At 37.9% G+C, this 20,546-nt stretch overlaps 1 protein-coding gene across 4 annotated transcripts in view; it reads left to right on the forward strand.

Annotated features, from left to right (window-relative positions):
* Nucleotides 1-19,948, forward strand: part of mei4 (meiosis-specific, MEI4 homolog (S. cerevisiae)) — a 65,276-nt gene extending 45,328 nt beyond the window's left edge. For all 4 annotated transcript variants that reach the window (XM_044329556.1, XM_044329555.1, XM_044329554.1 and 1 more), the window contains one exon: nucleotides 19,300-19,948. In XM_044329556.1, coding sequence (XP_044185491.1) covers nucleotides 19,300-19,545 — 246 coding nt within the window. In that variant the 3' untranslated portion in view covers nucleotides 19,546-19,948. The remainder of the gene's footprint in view (nucleotides 1-19,299) is intronic.
* The last annotated feature ends 598 nt before the right edge of the window (nucleotides 19,949-20,546 follow it).

The following is a 20,546-nucleotide window of genomic DNA, read 5'->3' on the forward strand; positions in this document are numbered from 1 at the left end:
AACATGAATAAAGCATCTAAGTAGCAGATGTAACTAATGTTATGTTGATGTTAATGTTATATTGAGATTTGTTAGTTCATAATAGGGGTGGGTGAAAAAATCGATTCACATAAGAATCACAGTTATGATCTTCTCTGATTCTGAATCAATTCACAAATGCCAAAAATTGATTTTCTAAATGTTAATTAATAACGTGACATTGATAGAACAAGAGAGGTTGAACCCAACCGTGAGGGCAGTGCAGCACTCGTCTACAGCACGCACACGCTAGAGTTATCTTCTATATCATCTCTAAAAAAGGCGAGCGGTTGGGAGAATTTTAACAGTAACAGACAAGAGCGGCTGACCACGCGTACTGCAGCACTTAAACAACTTAAACCACCTCCGGTATTAAGAAAACAACTCAGTTTGTTTCAGTGTCTTGGACGACGATGGCTTTCCCCAGAGCTGACAGCACATTTGAAAGTCTTTTTATTTGTGGATCCCACAACAAGGATTTGCCATCATTATTGAGATTAATTTCATTTCCATATTTACAGGTCTAAAATTGATACCTGAATCTGGCTTCTTTTAAGACTCAACCCAACTGAACCAAACCCACACTGTCAAATCTAAGACCCAAACTGGACCCGAGACCTGAAGCTACATTTTCGCTTTATTTCATTAATTAATAACCGTTGGTTCACCGAGCTAATGCAACACATTAGCTGTCTCTTTAGCTTCCCCACTGGGCGTTGTGTATCTACTTGCAACACATGACACAAATGGACACAGACGACTGGCACAGTTTAAGAGAAAAATGTATTAACAAATTAATTTTTTAAGTAACCAAACCTGAACCCAAACTGAGCCCAAAGCTTTATGGGACAAAACGACCCGGGTCGTGTAGCAGAACTGGTTTTGATTCCACATCCATTATTGATTTGGTTCGGTTTTAGTCAGTGTACAAGTTGTAGGGCTTTCACTTTCCCTTTCCCTTTAGTATTGCGTACGTGTAGTTTTTATGTCATTTTCTGTAGTAGTGGTGGCATTTTACTTGATGTAGTGACTTCTGCTGAATAATATGGAAGATGAACTGCGTTATACTCAGCCATTGTTGAAGCTCACAAATCAAGATGCCCTTTAAAATGATGACTGATGTTGTCTGTCTCCACATCCGCAGTAAGCAGCAGGTGCAGTATTTATGTCTAAAACTATTTCGTGGAAGAGTTAAGGTGTAAAAATAAAGACTTCTCTTTACTTGTTCATATTTTTCAGGCATTTTTTGGGGGGATTTTTTAAAAAACACCTTTTGTGTATAAGCTCTGTGTTTATGGCTTAATTAATTATCATTCTTTGGCTCTCTAGATGTCTTCATCTCTATCTGTCATCTTCATCACACTCCCACTGCGCTCGCTTGTCTCCACCATTACTAAAATACTCCACTGCATCCCCCTAGTCTCCTCACTCTTTGTAGCTTTAGATGCATGCTAGAAGAGCACTGATTTTACATGCTTTCATGATCACCATGATGAGATTCATGTCTGCAGACTTCAGGCGGTGGCAGTATATTCTTTCTTCCTCTCTTTACGCTGACTTTTTACTAGACAGAAGCATTATTTAATGTCAGCTTTTATTGGTTGAAGGTGCTCCATGTAAATGCAAACCATTGCATTCTTAGACATATTGAATAATGGTTATCAGCACTTTACAGTCAAAGTCATTATGGCTTTGGCATGTTAGGTTGAGCCATTATCTGACTGGCCTACAAGTCCGCTAAGTGCTAACTTATATCGTGTTTAGCACTTTGGAGAGACATGTACTAACTGTGGGTTTCAGCTGTATTAAGTCTGCAAAACAGCTAGACTCTGGCTGACATTGCCGGAGAAAATGTAAAATTAATTGAGCCAATATTTAAACCAATCTACTTCTTCGCCAAGTACATTTAAGGAGCAGGAATTTTGCCCAGAACAAAGTTAATTTTGGCAGAACTGCCGAAACCTGAACATGAATCCAAACGATGACTATGCAGAGACAGACTCTGTATACTAGTTTGTTGCCAAAATCCACTGATGTAGCTTTTACAACTTTAAATACACTTCATGTCAGCAGCAGAGAGACACAGTCAACAATGTCTTCGGCTTATTTCTCGTGATCCTTGCTGTTTTCAGCATATTATGTAATTATTTGGCTAAAATTATTTGATGGTTTTACTTAATAGGCATCTATGAAATCATCATGACCATATTTGTTTATTTGAAAAACATTATGTTCATATATATATATACACACATAGTGTTCTCACTGGTAAATGTTCTTCTGAAAATATGTATTTGAAACTGAAACATAAAATCACTAAAGCAGTTTTTTTTTTTTCTTTTGCTACCACTCTACCAAAACACACCTGCTGTTTTTATCTTAAATCTGCAGTAAATTATTATTTTTGGCCACTTTTGGGCAGAAAAACTCTGCAATGACAAGCTGAAAAACAATTTCTTTGGCTAAAATGTTAGAAAACACTCATTTCCACATTCAGAAGGCCCAGAACCATATTATCATCTCAAGTCATGCTTGTATCCTCCTGATAAATTGTATTGTACAATATTCACTCCTCTTTTAGCTGGTTTGGTCTCCACAAATACCTCTTTAGCTAATAAATGTTCCACTTTCTTCATTACCTAGTCGCTACCATTGTCGGCCAGCTGTTTGGTACTGAGCAGGTTGTGTTGTACAGTGATTGTAGAGTTTGTTTGCTGAAAACGAGGTTGATGCGAGCGCTGACTGAACCTAAACAGCAAATATGCCGTAAAACCAAAACTTTGAGCTAAAGTAGGCTAAAAAGCTGCAGAGTTAGCTACAAATCTCTCATCATTATGAGTCGCACTTTCACATCAGTTTTATGATCCATTGTTAATATAATGAATGTTGATTAGTTAAATTGGCTATAATCTATATTTTTATAATAACAGTGTCTGATATGTTGTGCGTGGCTTGTAGTGATTAGCCTACAGAGAATTATCAGCAATTCTGCAGCTCCCATCGGCTTTACGGAGCTTTATAGTGAGTTTCAGCTCATTGTTTAGCTGTCTGACTGCACCTTTACTGTTCTGGTTCACTCTCAGTGCTCTCATAGCATCATTTTCGGATGCAGCAGGCAGCTGTTGCAGAGAAAAAGCTCTAAAAACCCACTGTATACTATCTGCTCAGCACCAAACTGCAAACAGACACAGTTAGTTATAGATTAGCTGGTGAACATAGTGGAGCATTAAGCAGCTAAAGAGCCAGATATTTCCCCCAGGAGTTGGTAGAGAGAAAAAAGAGAGTGAATATTGGATTTACATTCACCAGGTGGACAGAAACATGACTCCAAATGAATGATAATGTTGCTCTGTAACTGCTGGATGTGGAAATAAACAACTGTTTGCTAACAAATTCAACATATCAACTGATAAAACTGATGATATGTCAGTGTTGTGTTTACTACTAGTTTCTGCTGAAAACTAGTGGACAAAAAAATCAGTGAATGCAGGTTTAAGCTGTAAAAAATGTTCATAATGTGTCTCTTTCTGTTTTTTCTCTACACAATTAAATATGTAATAATTAGTAGACAAAAATCAGTTATTCTGTAACCCCCAATGTACACGTTTGTAGACGGATTCTTGAACACATTTCTGATGACGGACGTGGTCTCTGTAAGTTGACCTGCTCTCGGTGTGGCAGAGAAATTGATGGACAATTAGCTAAAGATCAAAGCCGTCCTCTATCCTCAAAGCCCACCGTTCTCATTAGAGGTCTAACTAGGAAGGAAAATGAGACTGGTGGATCAAAGTCACTTTATAAAACTAAATCAGGGAGCCTCTCAAACAAACCTGTATGATCCAAGTCATGCATTAATGCACAAACACACTGCAGACATACAAAATACCTTTTTAACATTCTCTGTTCAGGGGAATGAAAAAACACTATTTGAATCTATATTTTAGTATTTGTAAAACAAGATATTGTCTGTCAAAAGGTTATAGTTTTGTTAACTTGTCGGTTTCTACATGGAAAAGCTTACAGAGAAAAGCGACATATGTAGAGATATGAAGATGACATTGGGAGTGTTTGATCTTACTTCTTTTCGGTACCACCGCTGTCTGTGATTACATATGATTTTTTTTTTTCTCTCTTTTTTTCTTCTTTCTTTCTTTCCTGTAGTGTTCACTTTGAAATGAAAAGAGGATCATCTAGTGCGTGTCATATAGATTTATGGAATATAAAGCAGAAAACAACAGACAAGACAAGCTTAGAGCAAATAGCTGGAACAGTGCAAAATAGGAGAAAAAAACAACATTTTGCAATAACATGTTATTGAACATAAAATCTGCCGCACCTGAGAGATTTCAGGAAAGACTGTAGGAATACGGACAGTGCTGTTTGGATTATTATTACTGTAGCAAACAGTTACTTTTAATATATTTCGTCCTGTCACATAGTGTTTTTAAAGAGTAGTGCACTGATTTATCATTGCACTCCTATAACATTGTTAGACTTATGATGGACAATTTCACAATCCTTTGATACAGTAAAACCAGATATATAATTTCTTTTTTATTCCAAATGTTTTTCCTTCTCAAAACCCGACGTTTGACTTGATTCACTCAGCTGTACAGATTGCGGTGTGTTATGCTAGTAGCGGCTAATGTAGCTTGGAGCTGCTAGCCTACAGCAGAGATGAGATGCAGGCTACAGAGGTCTGGTAACCTCACTTCTTTCTAACTTCCACACCCCCAGATTTTTTACTTTTCACAGTCATAGTCTTCAGCTCCAACTGACGCTGACTCAAGTGACATCACTTGAGGCAATTTATCACAACGCTCCCTCTGGAGATGCTTTATACTACTTTTTTACACACCTGGAAACACATGCTGAGGTGGAAAACGGAGTTCTCCTTTTAATGACAGTAAATTAACATGAGGATTTGATTGACAGTTTTCTGTAAACCCTTAAGTTACTGTTTACAATGCTTGTCAAGCTTTTCTTTCCCTTAATTCAAAATAATCATGGTTTGTTTCCCAGCTATCTGATCGTCTAGTTGCTCGTTGTGTGTTGGACTTCTTTTAGCAATTTCATTGTGTTTCCAGATCTCAGATATTAACCTCACAAGAACAGTGTTTTTACTGATCAAAATGATTGCCAAAACTACAAAAATAAGCCGGCAGCTAAGCCGCGGTTAAGCCAAATGGAACAGAGAGATAATTTACTTTTCCCTTTTTTAAGTTTTTTATAGTTTGAGGTAATACATTTTTTGCTGCAATATGTATGATAACATTGTATGATTTATGATATGTCAGTACTTTTGCCCTGAATTCATTTGTTATCATTTTCTACTTTTGACCTTTGGATAGTTTAGGGAATGGATGTTGCTGTAATATTTTATGTATGATTATATGATTGTACCATTTATGGCGATGTGTATGCTGCGAGTTAGTTCAAGGTGTTACACTTATCAGTTTAAGTACTTTCTGTGGTCCTCTGATTGGATGACTGGTGCAGCTTTTTATTGTGTGTTTTTCTCATTTTTATTCCAAGTTATGTTTTCCTGTAGGATATTCAGGTGTGAGACTTTTTTCAATCGTTTGAGTGAAATAGTAAAAGAAGGCTGGCAGTTTTAGGATTCACAAGTGTAAGTGATATATAGCTGCACCTTTAGTGAACATGGGAGGAGTGGCAGGTAGGCGTCATAAATCAGACTGCTTGGTGAGAGAAAAGAGGAAAAGGACTCTGAGTTGTGAGGTCAAAGATAAAACTCTTTTGTTGGCTCAATTCAACTGTTCAAGTGGATGAACACTGCAAATACTGTGGTTTGATCTTTGGGGGGAACTTTGCCGTCGAATCAGTCATCTTCAGTCGACAGATGTGGCAGAACTGACCCGCTGTCTGTAACTGTCATGGTCTCATGAGACCATTTGACAAAAAAGAAAGTAATCTTCCAACCCAGTTGACATCTTTTTTGGTTTGCTGATGCTGAGATAAACATCCAGAGAATGAGGGGATAAAATACTTTTTTGTATTACGTATGTGTGTCAAACAGACAAACCTGTGTTCCTCCACTTCCTCGGGCAGTCAAGATGTCAAGATATGGGCTCAGAGAACGCCGTCTTAGATGAGATTGGATTGATTTTCTGTCAGTTGAATCAGTGGATTGTCAGCCGACCGCCTTGAAAGAGATGGTGAGGGTGGAAAAAAATAAAACACTGCGAGAGGACACGTCTACAAGGCAGAGGAAGGGGGGAAAAAGGGAAAAAATCAATTCCTGAGAGTTGTTGTCAGCTCTGGGATAACTGGTGGGGAAGGTTTTGTGCGGTCATGTTGTGCAAAAGCCTGAAGCTTGACTCATTTTAGTAGAAGACCACCAAGATTTATTTATACACTGCACTTCAAAGGAGTGTCGTGCCATGAACGTCATAAGACTACAACCTGTGCAAGCCTGTATGAGGGAAGGCTACAGGGCCAAAAACATTTTGTCATCAATAGTAAGTACCAGTAAATACATTTATTTTCATATTTCATAACCATTTAACAGAAAATATTGATTATTTTGCTAAATTTTCTTCATTTTCCTCAATGTTGTTTGTAGAGCTGCAACAATTAGTTGATTGACAGAAAATTAATTAAAATAAATTAATCAACCAAATAATTTTTTTAAGCAGTTTAGGGCTGCAACTAATGATTATTTTCATTGTCGTTTAATCTGTTGTGTCAATGTCAATCATTGTTTCCCAAAGCCCAAGACAACGTCTTTAAATGTCTTGTTTTGTCCCAACCAACAGTCCACAACCCAAAGATGCTCAGTTTACTGTCATAGAAGACTGAAGAAACAAGAAAATACTCACATTTGAGAAGCTGGAGAGAGAATTTTGGATTTTTTTTCTTAAAAAATTACCTAAAACGATTTTATCAAAATAGCTGGGAATTTCCTGTTGACCGACTAAACGTTGTAGCTCTAAAGCAGTTTTTTAAAGCAAAAATGCCAAAAGTTCACTGGCTCCGAATTTGTTTTTTTTTTTTTTTCAGATTAATGAAATAATTAAACTATTATGATGTCAGATGAGAAGATGTTAATCTGCTGATTATTTTCACAATGAACTGATGACTCATTTGGTCAATACATCAAAAACTTTAGAAAATGGTGAAAAACACCCATCGCAACATCCGGGAGTCTAAGGTGACGTCCTCAGATGTCTCATGTTGTCCAACCAACAGCCCAAAATATTAAATCTACAGTAATCTAAGACCAAGAAAGGCAACTAAATTACACATTTGAGAGCTTTGAACCAACAAATGTTTTGCATATTTGATTATCAAAATAGTTGCAGATTAATTGTCCATCAATCAACTAATGTTGATTATTCGACTGATTGTTGCAGCTAGACATAAATCCTTATATTTGTTAGAGAAACAAGCTCATTTGTATGTTTCTTCTAATTGAATCTGAAAGCTGGATCTTGTGGTAGATGCTGTACATTATGACTTTTGTGTCATTATTAACTTTGTCTTCAACAAATCAATCAAACAAGCATTGTTTTCTTTAGCATGAGCATTTTTTGGACAAGGTTATAAAGGATATCAGAAATATCAGGAATTCACTAAATTCAAAATAAATTGTATGAAATCTGATCTGTTTCAGTCAGAGCAGCTGTATGTAAATGAATCGCCATGTGTGCTGCTGACTTGGAAGCCAGACTAGAAAAACTAGTTCTCCTTTTACCTCTAACTGGATGTGACATTTGTTGCGTGCAGACCGTGGTGGAGCTGTGGTGTGTGCATCTAGATGGTAATACTGTGACAGCTTACCGACAGTATTGTTGAGCAGAGTAGGGCTGAAGCTTCTCACTCGTGCTGTGGGCTTACTTTTCCACTCCGGTGACAAATCAATATCTGTCCTTGATCAGTAAATTACTGCCCTTCACTCTCTCAGCCGAGCACAGCTTCATTACGTACTCTTTGTCAGCTTCTCCTTCACTCTCTGCTTTCACTATCTCACTCTCTTTTTATCAGTCTTTTCCTGTCTGAGTCTCTTTCTCTGCCTTTTGCATTTCCTCCATCACTTTCCTTCCGTTTACCTCGATGTCTCATTTTCTCTAAATTGTCTCCCCAGCTTATTTTTTCTCTGTGTCTATCCGTCTTTAAATAACTACGCAGGTACACGGTGTAGGCAAAGTAAAGTGACAACTGGAAAAAGGTGTTGACGTGAACTCTGTAACTTCATCAGAATTATAAACAGCGGTAGAGCGGTGAGTCACAGGAGCTTGAAAGCTAATTAGAAGCATTTATCAGCTATAAGAGAGTTCTGGCAATTAGTACTTTGATATGTGAGTTCTCGAAGCAAAGCGAGGAAACTCCCAGAGCTTAAGAGCCACATCGTCTGTGCCGAAACTGCCCCCCCCCCCCCTCCGCCACAATTAATATCTCTTGTGCTGAGTGAAACAGTCTGGAAAACCATGACAAAAATACAAACTTGGGAACACCAGATACTGAAGGTATTAAGAGGGTCAATTAGATAATTGATTACTTTCCTAAGCATATTTGAATGCTTTTTAATATAAACATTTCAGTTCATGGTTTGCAGACCTGATTTGATTTTCCTTTGAACATGAATGTCAGTCTTTGGAAGTTGTTATTATTGTTATTGGTCGTATTACTGCATGTCATGTAATCCCACGTGGTATGGCACGAAAATCAAAAAGTGACGTCACTTACCTCTTTCTGCCAATCAGACTTTAACATTTGAATGAAATCACACCCACACAGTCCTGATGAGGCAAAGCAATTGAGTTTTTGAGTTAAACTCTTAATGAATAATAATTAAGGATGTTTCTGTCCAAAGTTTTCCTTTAATTGTCGCTTATTTGATTATAAAGGCGAAAGTGTTTAATATTAACAATGGTGATGTGTAATGTATAAGTAATTTCCTGATGTACCTGACTCTGTGGAGCATTTTAGCCTCTTTTAGCTCTTAGTTTTAGTTTTTAAAGCACATTTACAGTTTAGTTCAGTCTTACATCTCCCATCAACCCTGTTACCAACAGCCGTAGGCAGCTGTTTTCAGAGAAAAAGCTCTAAAAAGCCACTGTACACCATCTAACAGATACAGTTAGCTGTAGACTAGCTGGTGAACATAGTAGAGCATTTAGTAGCTAAAGAGCCAGATATTTCCCTCAGGAGTTGGTAGAGAGCAAAAACAGAGCTAAAAGAGAGTGAATATTGGATCTACATTCACCAGGTGGACACAAACATGACTCCAAATGAATGATAATATTGCTCTGTAAATGCTGGATGTGGAAATAATCAACTGTTTGCTAACACACCAATACATTTTCCATAACAACCTTAGAAAGGAATATTTTGACATTTTGGGACATGACTCACGGCAAGAATGCAAATATTTGTATCTCACAAAATATGAAACAATATTCTGGTTCCTGCTTCTCAAATGTGAGGATGTGCTGCTTCTCATTGTGAATATCTGTGACACTTTATAGACTAAATGATGAATCGATTTCTTAAGAAAATTATATTATTAATAGTGAAAATAATCATTAGTTGCAGGTGTTTTCAGTGATGATGATTCAGTTACTTTGAAGTTAAAATTCTTGTCATGAAGTGTTTTCGTCAGCCCGTTGTACCTTTCTTCTTCTTCTCTGTCATCATTTCTTGTATTTTCTTCCACTTGAGAAACTTTCAATCATACCTCTCCAGCTGACTCTTCCTCCATCAGTTGTAAGCCGCCTCCTTGCCTGTGGCTCAGTGCGAACAGTAACGAGCTCCTGGTCTAATCAAATAGACGATTAAATCCCATTCAGGGGACAGCTTTATAATCTCAGGGCTGCTGATGTTATCTGGGTCATAGTGCTTCAGGCTCCCTTGCTGCATACAGATCCAGATCCAGAGTTGACTCCTTACCACAGTCGAGCTCCTCATCCACCTCGGTGCAAAAGGACTTTAAATTTCCAAATCCCTCTGGTGATTATTAACGAGGTTCCTTTGTGGGTTTGGACAGATAAAGTTACCAGCAGGGGAATTAAGTTTCTTCTGACTGAACTTTTTTCAGATGTCTCTACAAGGAGAAAAATCTGTCAAAACTATCAAATATTGAGGTGTTTTAGTTAGTTTTATTATTAGTTTATTTGGTTAAGTAGTTTTTTTGTTAGTTAGTAAGGAACTGTTGTACATGTGTAAAATTATCTTTGGCCTCACCCTATAGCGTCAAAAACAGTAAGAAGTACTCAGATCCTCAAATAAAAGTACCAATACATGTAAAAATTAGGGCTCCAACTAACGACTAGTTTCAATTTTAATCTGACGATTATTTTCTGAATTAGTTGCCAGCAAATGATGAAAAATGTCTTTTGTCCACAACCCAAAGATTTCTGAAAAAAATGACTCAAAAGAACTGATTATCAAAATAGTTGATAAAACAAAACAAGTAAAAGTCCTGCATTCAAAATCCTAATAAGTAAAAGTACAAAAGAATTATCAGCTAAATTTACTCCAAGTATTAAAAATAGTAAGTACATCACATTTTAAATAAGCATCAGTGTGTAAGTAGCATGTTACTGTTGTAGCTGCTGGAGGTGGAGCTAGTTTCAACTACTTTATATACATTTAGCTAGTGTAGTTGAGTGGTTCCCAACCTTGGGATCGGGCCCCTCCAAAAGGTCACAAGATAAATCTGAGACAGGGAAATGTAAAAAAAACATACTTGTGCTGCACAAATTTGTTTTCTTTTGGGTTTTTTTGGTAAAAAATTGGAAATTTTTAACAGTGTTTGCCTCAAACAGTTTGCATGAATTACAACTGTAAACTCCTTACTTATCTTACACCGGCCCTCTATGCAGCCCCTCAGTTCGGCCGTTTTAGCTCCTTTCTTTTTAAGGCCCCCAACTGGAGTCATGTTTCTGTCTACCTGATAAATGTAAGTCCAATATTCACTCTTATTTTAGCTCTGGTTTGGTTTCCACCAACTTCTGAGAAAAAATATCTGTCTCTTCAGCTGCTAGGTACATTTGATGTTGTTATTACACTAACAGTTATAAAGGATTAATTTCACTGCCAACACAAAGTGCTTTAGTTCAAATTGTTGTTGGTTACTGTCCTACTGCAAAATTAATGGCATCTTAAAAAGCTTTTTATGAATGTCACCTGTTTGTTATGTTTGATCTGTTGGATTATTTCATGGTTTATATCTGATTTATATGATTTTATTTGTCGGTTATTTTACTCTATTTTGTTCTCTGTCCGTTTAGTGGCCCGACTTTGATGTTTTCATTTGATTGTGCTGAAATGTTTTATCTTGAAATTCCCATGTGAATCACTTTGTTACTCAGATTAGATCAGATAAGATTATGATTGTTTGTGTTGAAGCACAAGATGTGTTACAACTTTTACAATCAAGTAAATGTTTAGAAAATATCAAAAAACAGCTATTCAAATCCAAAGTTGGATCCTCAGAACTGCAGCCGTGATCATGTTGCACCATGTAAACATTCAAAAACTTGGTACAGTATCCTGTTGCCAACCTTCAAAGCCACAACTCCTCGATTTTCCCTGGATGGCCGGTCATGAAATGACCCTCAACTTAACCACAGCCTCTCCTGAACCCTCACATCCGACCCTCAGCTTAGCTCACTCACAATGGGATCAGAAATGTTGAAGGTAAAGTTCATTTTGACTTTGTGGTTTGGCATGGAAGTGAAAAGCTGTCCTGTAACTGGCACAGAGGCAGAGGGTAGTTTATCAGGATTATTAAAAGGCGGAAACAAATCCTGTCACTGTCAGCCTGCGGCCTGCTGGATCCCTGAGGAGCGTTAACGAGCAGCCAACAGACAACTCAATCAGTCCATCCTGCTGTTTTCATTCTCTCACTTAGAAAAGGAGTCTGGTCAGGCTACATGCAGATTGGCCTTATATTCTCATCTCCAAATCTTTTTGTCACATTTTATTGTATTTTATTTCTATTCTAGTCTTGAGTCTGATGCAGCTTTGTTGTTATGTTGCCACCAATACTATAGTACTATAAACATGGGTAGCCAGCAGGGTTGGGACTCTCTGGGAATCTCATGTTTACATCCAAATAGATTCTTGGTGTCACCAATTTTATTCTCCATTCAGAACTGACTTTCAGTTGGAAGGGGGCAATTTACTGTATTTAGAAAAAAGCAGTGAAAAGTGTGTAAGAGTATGCAGGTTTTTGATTTAACTGCATTTATTTCAAAGCATCTTCTTCCTGTATGAGAAGAATGAGTATTAAAGTGTCATTTACTCACCAACATTACTGCTTCAATGTCTGTGTGCATGTTTTGGAGTGGAGAGAGAGCTCAAATAAGCAGAGCACTCTGCTGTGTTATTAACATTATGTCTCCAGTCAGTACCAAGGAAACCCATCATTATCCAAAGTGCTGTACGGGTGCAGGGTTTTAGAAATTAAACAGACTATGGACCGAGTTATTTCCTTCACCCAACCAGAGTCGATTTAAGTTTTGTAAAGTGTTGCAGTGTGCGTCGGTCAGCCGCTCTTGTTTGATTGTGCTGAAGTTGGTGCTTCACTAATATTCACTAAATACTTCACCTTTGTCTTACGAAGCTAATTATTAAGCTATTCAGTCCAAAGTGCACCCAAATACTTGTCTTTCTTTAGAAAATGAACTACACAACAACTCTAGCGTGTGTGCACTGTACACCGTTCAGGAGCAGATGAGTTCTGCCTTTGCTGATTGTTATTAGCTCACATCATTAGAAAAAATCCTGCACACTGTCAATCACTTGTACTCACTTTATTAACACTGTTTCGGTCCTCAGACCATCATCAGGCAAAGATTCAACAGTGCGCCGCTGCCACGACGAATGACGTGTGGTACTGAAAAAGAGAAGATAACTTAGCGTTTCTTCGACTCACTTCATGTTGTCTTCACTCTTAACAGTATACGGCTATGAATCAATTGAAGGGTTAAAAAAGAGAAATTTGATTTTTCCAAACTATTTCTCCTCTAAATGCTGCAGTAAAGTATTATTTCCTGTTATTTGTTATAGTGATTGTGCTGAATGAACACAAAAGGGAATTTTATGTTTTGTCTCTGCTTTGTATTTCTCATTTTACTGTTGTTGTCAATTCTTGTGCTGGCAGAAACGTTTCCAATCATATTATGAAAGTGATGATTTATTTAGATAGGATGCTTTGCTTATTAAATAGCCCCGTGGGTAGAAAAAGAGGGATATTGCCTCAGGGGATTTTATCACAATCACCCACTAATGGATGAGCCACACTTCATTGAATTGTCTCTCTAAGAATCTCTGTTCTCAAGAAGCAGTCCGAGATGTGGTGATTTTCATTCTGCTCATGCTTGATGAGTCTGTCAATCTGTATTGTGTTTCTTTCTTCCTTCATGCCAGAAACAGTGATTTTCACTGACAGGGAAATAGAACAGAATAGAAAGAAAGAAAATGAGAATACTGTCAACGGCTCCTCTGAATCCCATTTTGGAGCAGCATTGTAACAGCTGATTTCATATTGTCTTCATACAGACTGGCATGTTACATCGAGTGTGCGCCCTCTTTTTAAAGTCCAGCTGAAATTAAAGTGCCTTTTTTTGGTCTACTACAGCAACATATCTGTTTTGTAAATCACTTGTCCTTCTGTCCAATCAGACCTCATATTGATGCAGCAAATCAAATCTTGTATAAAACGATAATGTGTTGTTCTATTATGGGCAGAGCAAACGGTCACACCGAGCCTGATTGCATCCTGCTACACAACACAAGAGCCACAGACTCTGAACAACAATCCACATTAGCTTTCCTGCTAAAGTCTCCTTCTTATCTAACTCACAAACATGAGCATGTCTTGTCCTGCATGTTAGGTTGTTGAACGAGCCACCAAATAAACATTCACCGGGGGAAAGTGCACCTCTATCAGTTAGCAGCTAGGTAGCTAATTAGCTGCAGCACATTAAACAGCATGTAAACATCCTGCAACTTTCAATTCGGACCCGTTAGATGTTGGTTTGTTTGTTGCTCTTCAAAATCCCAGTTATTAACATGCTGTCTGTCCATGACTTGTAGCTACAGCAGTTCATATGGTGTAACACAGGTAGCCTGCTAGCTGCTGTCAATCAAACAGACACCGACACGCCACCCCAACTGCTGCCATCCAAACACAGACACTGACACGCCCCTTTAGCCAGCCAAAAAGTAGCATTTCTGACCTCATTCCAGTAATATAAAACTATTAACAATACATTTAAATACATTTTGACATTATTTTTGACTGCAAAGAGGGATGTTTCAATGTGATCTCAGTTGAAGTACAGTTTTGCACTCAGAACAACCAAAATTCTTAAAAGCATTGTTTCAACTCTCACCAGAAACTTGGACTGAAAGTCCTCTGTGGTTTTAAGGTTTTTTTTTTTTTATCTTAAGTGGCCATTTCTGTTTGTGTATGTTCTTCAGAGATGCTCCATTACACCTCCCACTTGATTTTTGTTTCCTGTTATTGATTTTTGCTGTCCTTGGAATCTCTCTCCATGGCTTCATAAATTCCCTCGGCCATGTGAGTGCTTGACAGGTTGGAGATTAAAATATAATGTCTTGGGCTTCCTCTTACCAGCCTAACTGACATACTCCACCTCTCCCTCCTGAACGCTGTTATACGTTGTCGTTGAATGAAACTGATGGTATGGCGTTGTTTAATCACACCACACACATGAGTTTAAAGTAGGTGTGTAGTTTTGTGCAGATTTCTGCATCATTGCACCAAATGTTTTCACTGGCTATATACCAAACAAATTAAAAATTCAAAAGTGTTATATGTGAATATTTCTGCGTATTGTGTCAGAACAGAGCAGCCTTTGATCCGGAGAAGCAGCAAACAATTTCAGTTTTCAACTGTAGTAAAGGGTGTTGAAAACTTTTTCCAGGACAGCCTCATTTTCTGTGGCTGGCTGTATTTTTGGAGGACAATGTGTACTGGCAGTTCTGGCGCTCTGTGCCTCCTCATATTTCTTTAGATACATCTTGTTTTGCTTTGAATCAGAGTGTTTATCCGGCTCAGTGCTTCTAAATGATTTATTCCCGTGAATGAGCAAACTTGTTTTCTCCTGATGGAGGTGTGTATTACACAGGTTGTTCGGTATAGTTTCATGTTTTCAAAAATGAAAGGATACCCTGCTGTCAAACTTTTCAGAAATTCTCCACTTTTGGATGTTCTGGTGGCCCCGCAGCCCAACAAACCCACCATGTAGCTGTATATTTCTGTTAGTGTTGAATCTCAGGATCCCCATGTTCTGTCACTCTGCAATACAGCCTGATGAATAAGTCGATGATGCGTCAGCTGATATTAGCTTATTGTTGTAATCCGCCTATCTGTCAGCTGATAAATAACAAGAATATTAGGGTTGCAACCAACAGTTATATTCCTTATCGATTAATTTGTCGATTATTTAGTCCATAAAATGTCAGAAAATGGTGAAAAATCTTGATCACTGTTTCCCAAAGCCCAAGATGCAACCCTTTTGTCCGTTCAACGGTCACGAATCCAAAGATATTCAGTTTACTATCATGTATGACACTGAAAGGCATCATATTCTTACATTTGAGAAGCTGCAAGAAGCAAATATTCAGCATTTTTGCTTAAAAGATAAGTAAAATGATTATTCAGTTGTCCAAATAGTTCCTGATTTAATTTTCTTTCAATTGACTAATTGATTAATCAGTTCATCGTCGAAGCTCTAATATTTAATAAAAAATTTAAATCATTTTCTGGAGCTTTCAGCAATGACCTTTTTTGCTGGTTTTAACCCTTTTTTGAGTATTTTGAGTTTTTTGTCTTTGATTTCAAGACAACTTTTTGGAGCCGTGGGAAAGTGCGAAGGACACTTGTTTATTATTTACTTTGTAGATGAAACAATCAATTGATTATTTGAAAGAACAATTGATAGATTCATAATTAATGAAAATAATCAGTAATAGCAGTCCTGGATCTTACATCAGTGAGGTGTTTGCCATTAGAAGCAACCAGACTGCAGGAAATATTTTCAAATCTGTAAGCTGAAAACCCTACAATATGTTTAGAGCTGCTGCTGTAATTAGTAGCAAAGCCTGTAAATACCATTGGATACCATAGTCAATTAAACAGAAACAGTGTTTAAAATAAATCATAATACTCCATGTAGCAAATCATTCATGAAATAACTGCAGTGTGCTTTCATCCACACACTTGCAGCTTCATTTCATTTCATGTTTTCTTCAGTTTGTTATGTTTCAAAGGGACACCGGTCAGCACTGATTTCCAAGAAGACTCTTTGTCCATGTCCGTGCATGGATAGAGCTCAGATAATCATCTTTGTAATGCTGGTTTTCAGAGCCACCTCACAGTGCAGCCCCCCCCCCCCCCCCCCCCCCCCCCCCCCCCCCGTGTTCACGCAGATGAAATATATTCCTTCTATCTTGTTGACAGTTGCTGCAGCAGACAGCGTGAATGTCTGAGGCGTCTGTGTCAGGCTGCCTGGCAATCTTCACCAAATATGTGTAAATATATAAGAACCCTAAATTCACAGTCCAAACAGAAAGATTTGAGCCTGTTGTCACACTCAGATTGACTGACAGCTACATAAATCTGAGTAATGCATGTTTCATAACCCTGCCAAAGATTTGGTCATATTAGTAATGATAAAACACACAGAAGTGAAATATGTTCCAAAGAAATCCAAAAATGCTTATTTTCCATATATAACTCACTGTATGTAGTACTGTATGCAGTCTGTTATTATGGCTTACATTTATGAGAAACTACAGATTGGACACTTTGAATCAATATACTGTCATGCAGAGATATGTGTGACAAAGCAGAGATTTCATCTTGTGGCAAGCTCTTGGAGAGTCCCCCACGGTTCAGATATCAGTAATACTTGGTGGTAAAGTTCACGTTATTGTTTGTCAGCCTTGAATATCTTGTTAAGCTTTGACTATTGTTGATTTCTGCTTCCCAAGGACTCACAACTCTTTAGAAAAAGTCCTTTTTTCTCGAGTCCTTTGGAAGCAGAAATTACCTATAAATTTTTTGGACTCAGCACCTGCACAAGAAAGATACGTGTGTTCAAATAAATCTCTCGTTCATCTACAACATTTTCTCTCCACTATTGCTTATGAAGGCTTGCTAACGTCACCAGCAGCTTTGTCTGCACAAACTCAGGCCACAGTTAACGTTCTACTATTTATACTTGGTGCGGCAGCTGATATACGAAATCTACCTCAGAATCTTGCTTATTATGTCACGATTAGGTAGGGGCAGAGAATTCGGCTGAACTGAATTTTTTAAAATCCAAAAAAGGCAGTTTACGCCCACAGTATGTGTATTGTTGGAAAAATCACCAATATTAACATGAATGAATGAATTTAGTGTGTATTTGCTCTTTAAAGTTTGACTCTGCGCAGGTGTAGACAAAGAAAAAATTCCACCTCAGTATACCAAACCTTTATTTTATTGTGTAAATGCACAATTTTGTGCATATACATGCTAATGTAAATGCACAAGATTTACATTAGCATGTATGAAACCGTTCACTAAGTGCTGCCTCACTGCTCTCACTGGGACTAAAGAATAAAGTTAGCTCAAACTACTTTCTAAGTTTCATCTATTTATTTTGACAAACAGCTAATACGATAAAATTACCTGGATGTCACTGGATGTTGATGAAATGTTAGTGAATGACTGCGGACAGCTAACGGTCACTGTCTTGCATTAAAAAAAACAGCTCATGTGGCTAATGTGAACTACATCAAAGGTTGCTTACCTGTGGCTGATTTGTGAGCATTTGACAAACAATTGTCCTGCAGGATTCTAAAATATGACATTTGTTTTGATGAGAGAAACGTCATAATGAGCAACAGGAAATTACCTTATGTAAAAAATCATTCACCAGCTATTTTGATAATCGATAAGGAAAAAATGACCGGTGCTTCAGTAAACAGTGATCAATATTTTTCACCATTTTCTGACATTTCATAGACCAAACAATTAATTGAGAAAATAATCAACAGATTAATAAAACTGATCATTAGTTGCAGCCTTAATCTTATGCTTCAAATAAGAACTTGCATGATATTTGGTGAAACAACAAATATACTACCAGCTCTGCTTCAAATGCTGGACCAACCTTCTTGCACTGATGCACTCTGGTTTTGTAGAAGCGAAACCAAATGCATTACACATGGTGGTTAGTTCAGGGAGCTTGGAGGATGGGAGTATTTGTAAAACTTGAAATTTCAGCAGCGATTGAGGTACGATATGAATAATACACTCAGAATATTTTGTGCAAAGATCCAATAGAATAAAAAATACTTCCGATTCCTTGATCCTGTTCATGTCTGCATGTCAAAGTGTCCTTGAGCAAGAAACTGAACACCAAATTGCTTCCGAAGGCTGTGCCGTCACTGTTTGTGTGTGTGAATGATTAGAAACTCCTCCTGGTGAGCAGGTTGGCACCTTACATGGCAGCCTCTGCCATCAGTGTACGAATGTGTTTGTGAATGTTGGGGTGTAGAAAAGAGTGCTTTGAGCGGTCGGGACACTAGAAAGACTAGTCATTAACCACCATTGTGTCAGCAGTGTAAATCTGTATTAAAGAGTTTCCAAGTAGACAGAAGTGACATATAAATGTTTCTAGAGCAAAGTGCTAAATGACCTGATGCTGATGAGGTGTGTGTGTGTGTGTGTGTGTGTGTGTGTGTGTATGTGTGTGTGTGTGTTACAGGTTAAGGGGTGTTGTTGTCACGTTCTGTCAACTCTCTGAAGGTTTTAGCCTGGAGGAATACCTGACAGCCATCTGGTGGTTGTTTTTCCTCCTTGACATCTCACAGTTACACACAAACACAGGTGCATACACACACACACACACACACAAACATTCACACCTAAAGATTCAGACACACTAACACACACACATTTACAAAGGCACACTGAGACGCAACCTGGAAGAAATCCAGCAGCTTCTGTTTGTTTGAATAATTAACATTTGGTTTGAAGTGTTTTGTGTGTTTTTTATACCTTACTTGAATTAGTATGCGCTCTGAAAACAATCACACTCGTGCCTCACTTTTATATTTCGGCGCTGTCATCCGCTTTTGAATAACTCCTGCAGTAACTATTTGCTTGCAGCATGTTGCACCATCATCTGTTAATCCGTCTCGCCAAGTCTGGGGAGGCTGTGCAGAAGGACTGTCGGCCGAGTTTACAAGATGTAGTTGTAAAGGTTTTAAAGTCAATGTTCTCTTTCTTCTCAGGGGCAGGAGAGCTCAGGGCTGGACAAGTTCCCCGTGGACCAGTATCAGAACTCGTGCCACCTGTTCTGGATCGTGGAGGAGCTACTGCGGAAATCAAAGGTACCGTGCAGGGTGGAGGTGGGGTCGGAGCAGACGGGCTTCCTGAGTCACCTGGAACAACACGTCTTCCTGTTGTCAGATGAGTTCCCCTTGTTTTCTATCTACATGTGGAGGATAGGAAGTCTCCTCACGTGCTCGGACAGATAAGATCCCGCGTGTACAAGAAAAGTAACACATGCTGAGAATTAAAAGGGATTCTGTCAGAAGCTGAACATCAAAGCTTCTTCCACCGATTAGTGAAAAAAAAAGGACTCAACTTCCACATAAGTAGAGAAAAGAAGATTTGTAACAGAAAGTAGTATTTACGTAAATATAAATAACAGCACAGATGCATATTTAATGAAGATTTCAATCCTTTTTACAGGCTTAATGGTATTTATGTTTCCAGTAGCTGCCATGTCAGCAGGGAAAATGTTATCATCAAGAAATGTGTGAAATGTTTGTGCTTTGGTCCCATGATTGTTGTCATTCATTCATCCTGCTAAGTGCTATGAATTGCATAGCTGCACAACCGAGTGGAAAAATAAATCCTTTTTTTAATACCTTCTGATAGTTGTTTACTTATTCAACGCAACATTACATCTGTAACTGAGTCAAACTGATGTTTTTCATTGCCAGCAAAACAACAAAAAAGATCCTAAAAGTTTTATCCCTTCATCATTTTATGGATTTGTTTGACATTGAAGTGCTGTTTCTAATTGAGTCTACCAAATGAGTATTAATTCCTGTTAAGCACCAGTAGTTTTGATTTCTTTTCAAAGGAATTGCTTTCTTGTAATGGATCAATGAAGAGAGCCCATTGTATTTTATTTATGAGTGATCACTGAGGCTCTTAACATTATATCAGAGGCCCTGATGTCGAGTAAATGTCTTTTGTTTTCTATTTCCTGCAGAGGTTCAACGCACGTCTTGAAGTGCTACAGAAGTGTGAATAAAAGGATCTTGATCATTTCCATCTTTTTAACTGTTTGGAGAAAAGTGTTAAAACTTTACAGAATGAGATGATAAAACTGTTCTGATATGTTATGAAAGATGTTAATCCTTCTCTGTGGAGTTTCAGTAGCTGGGGACCTCATCATATTGGATTTTAGCAAAATCTTTAATGAGCTTAAATTAATTCATCATTTTTCATCTCAGGCCATATCTTC

The sequence above is a fragment of the Thunnus albacares genome, chromosome 16, assembly GCF_914725855.1.
Source record: "Thunnus albacares chromosome 16, fThuAlb1.1, whole genome shotgun sequence".
Lineage (NCBI taxonomy): Eukaryota > Metazoa > Chordata > Actinopteri > Scombriformes > Scombridae > Thunnus > Thunnus albacares.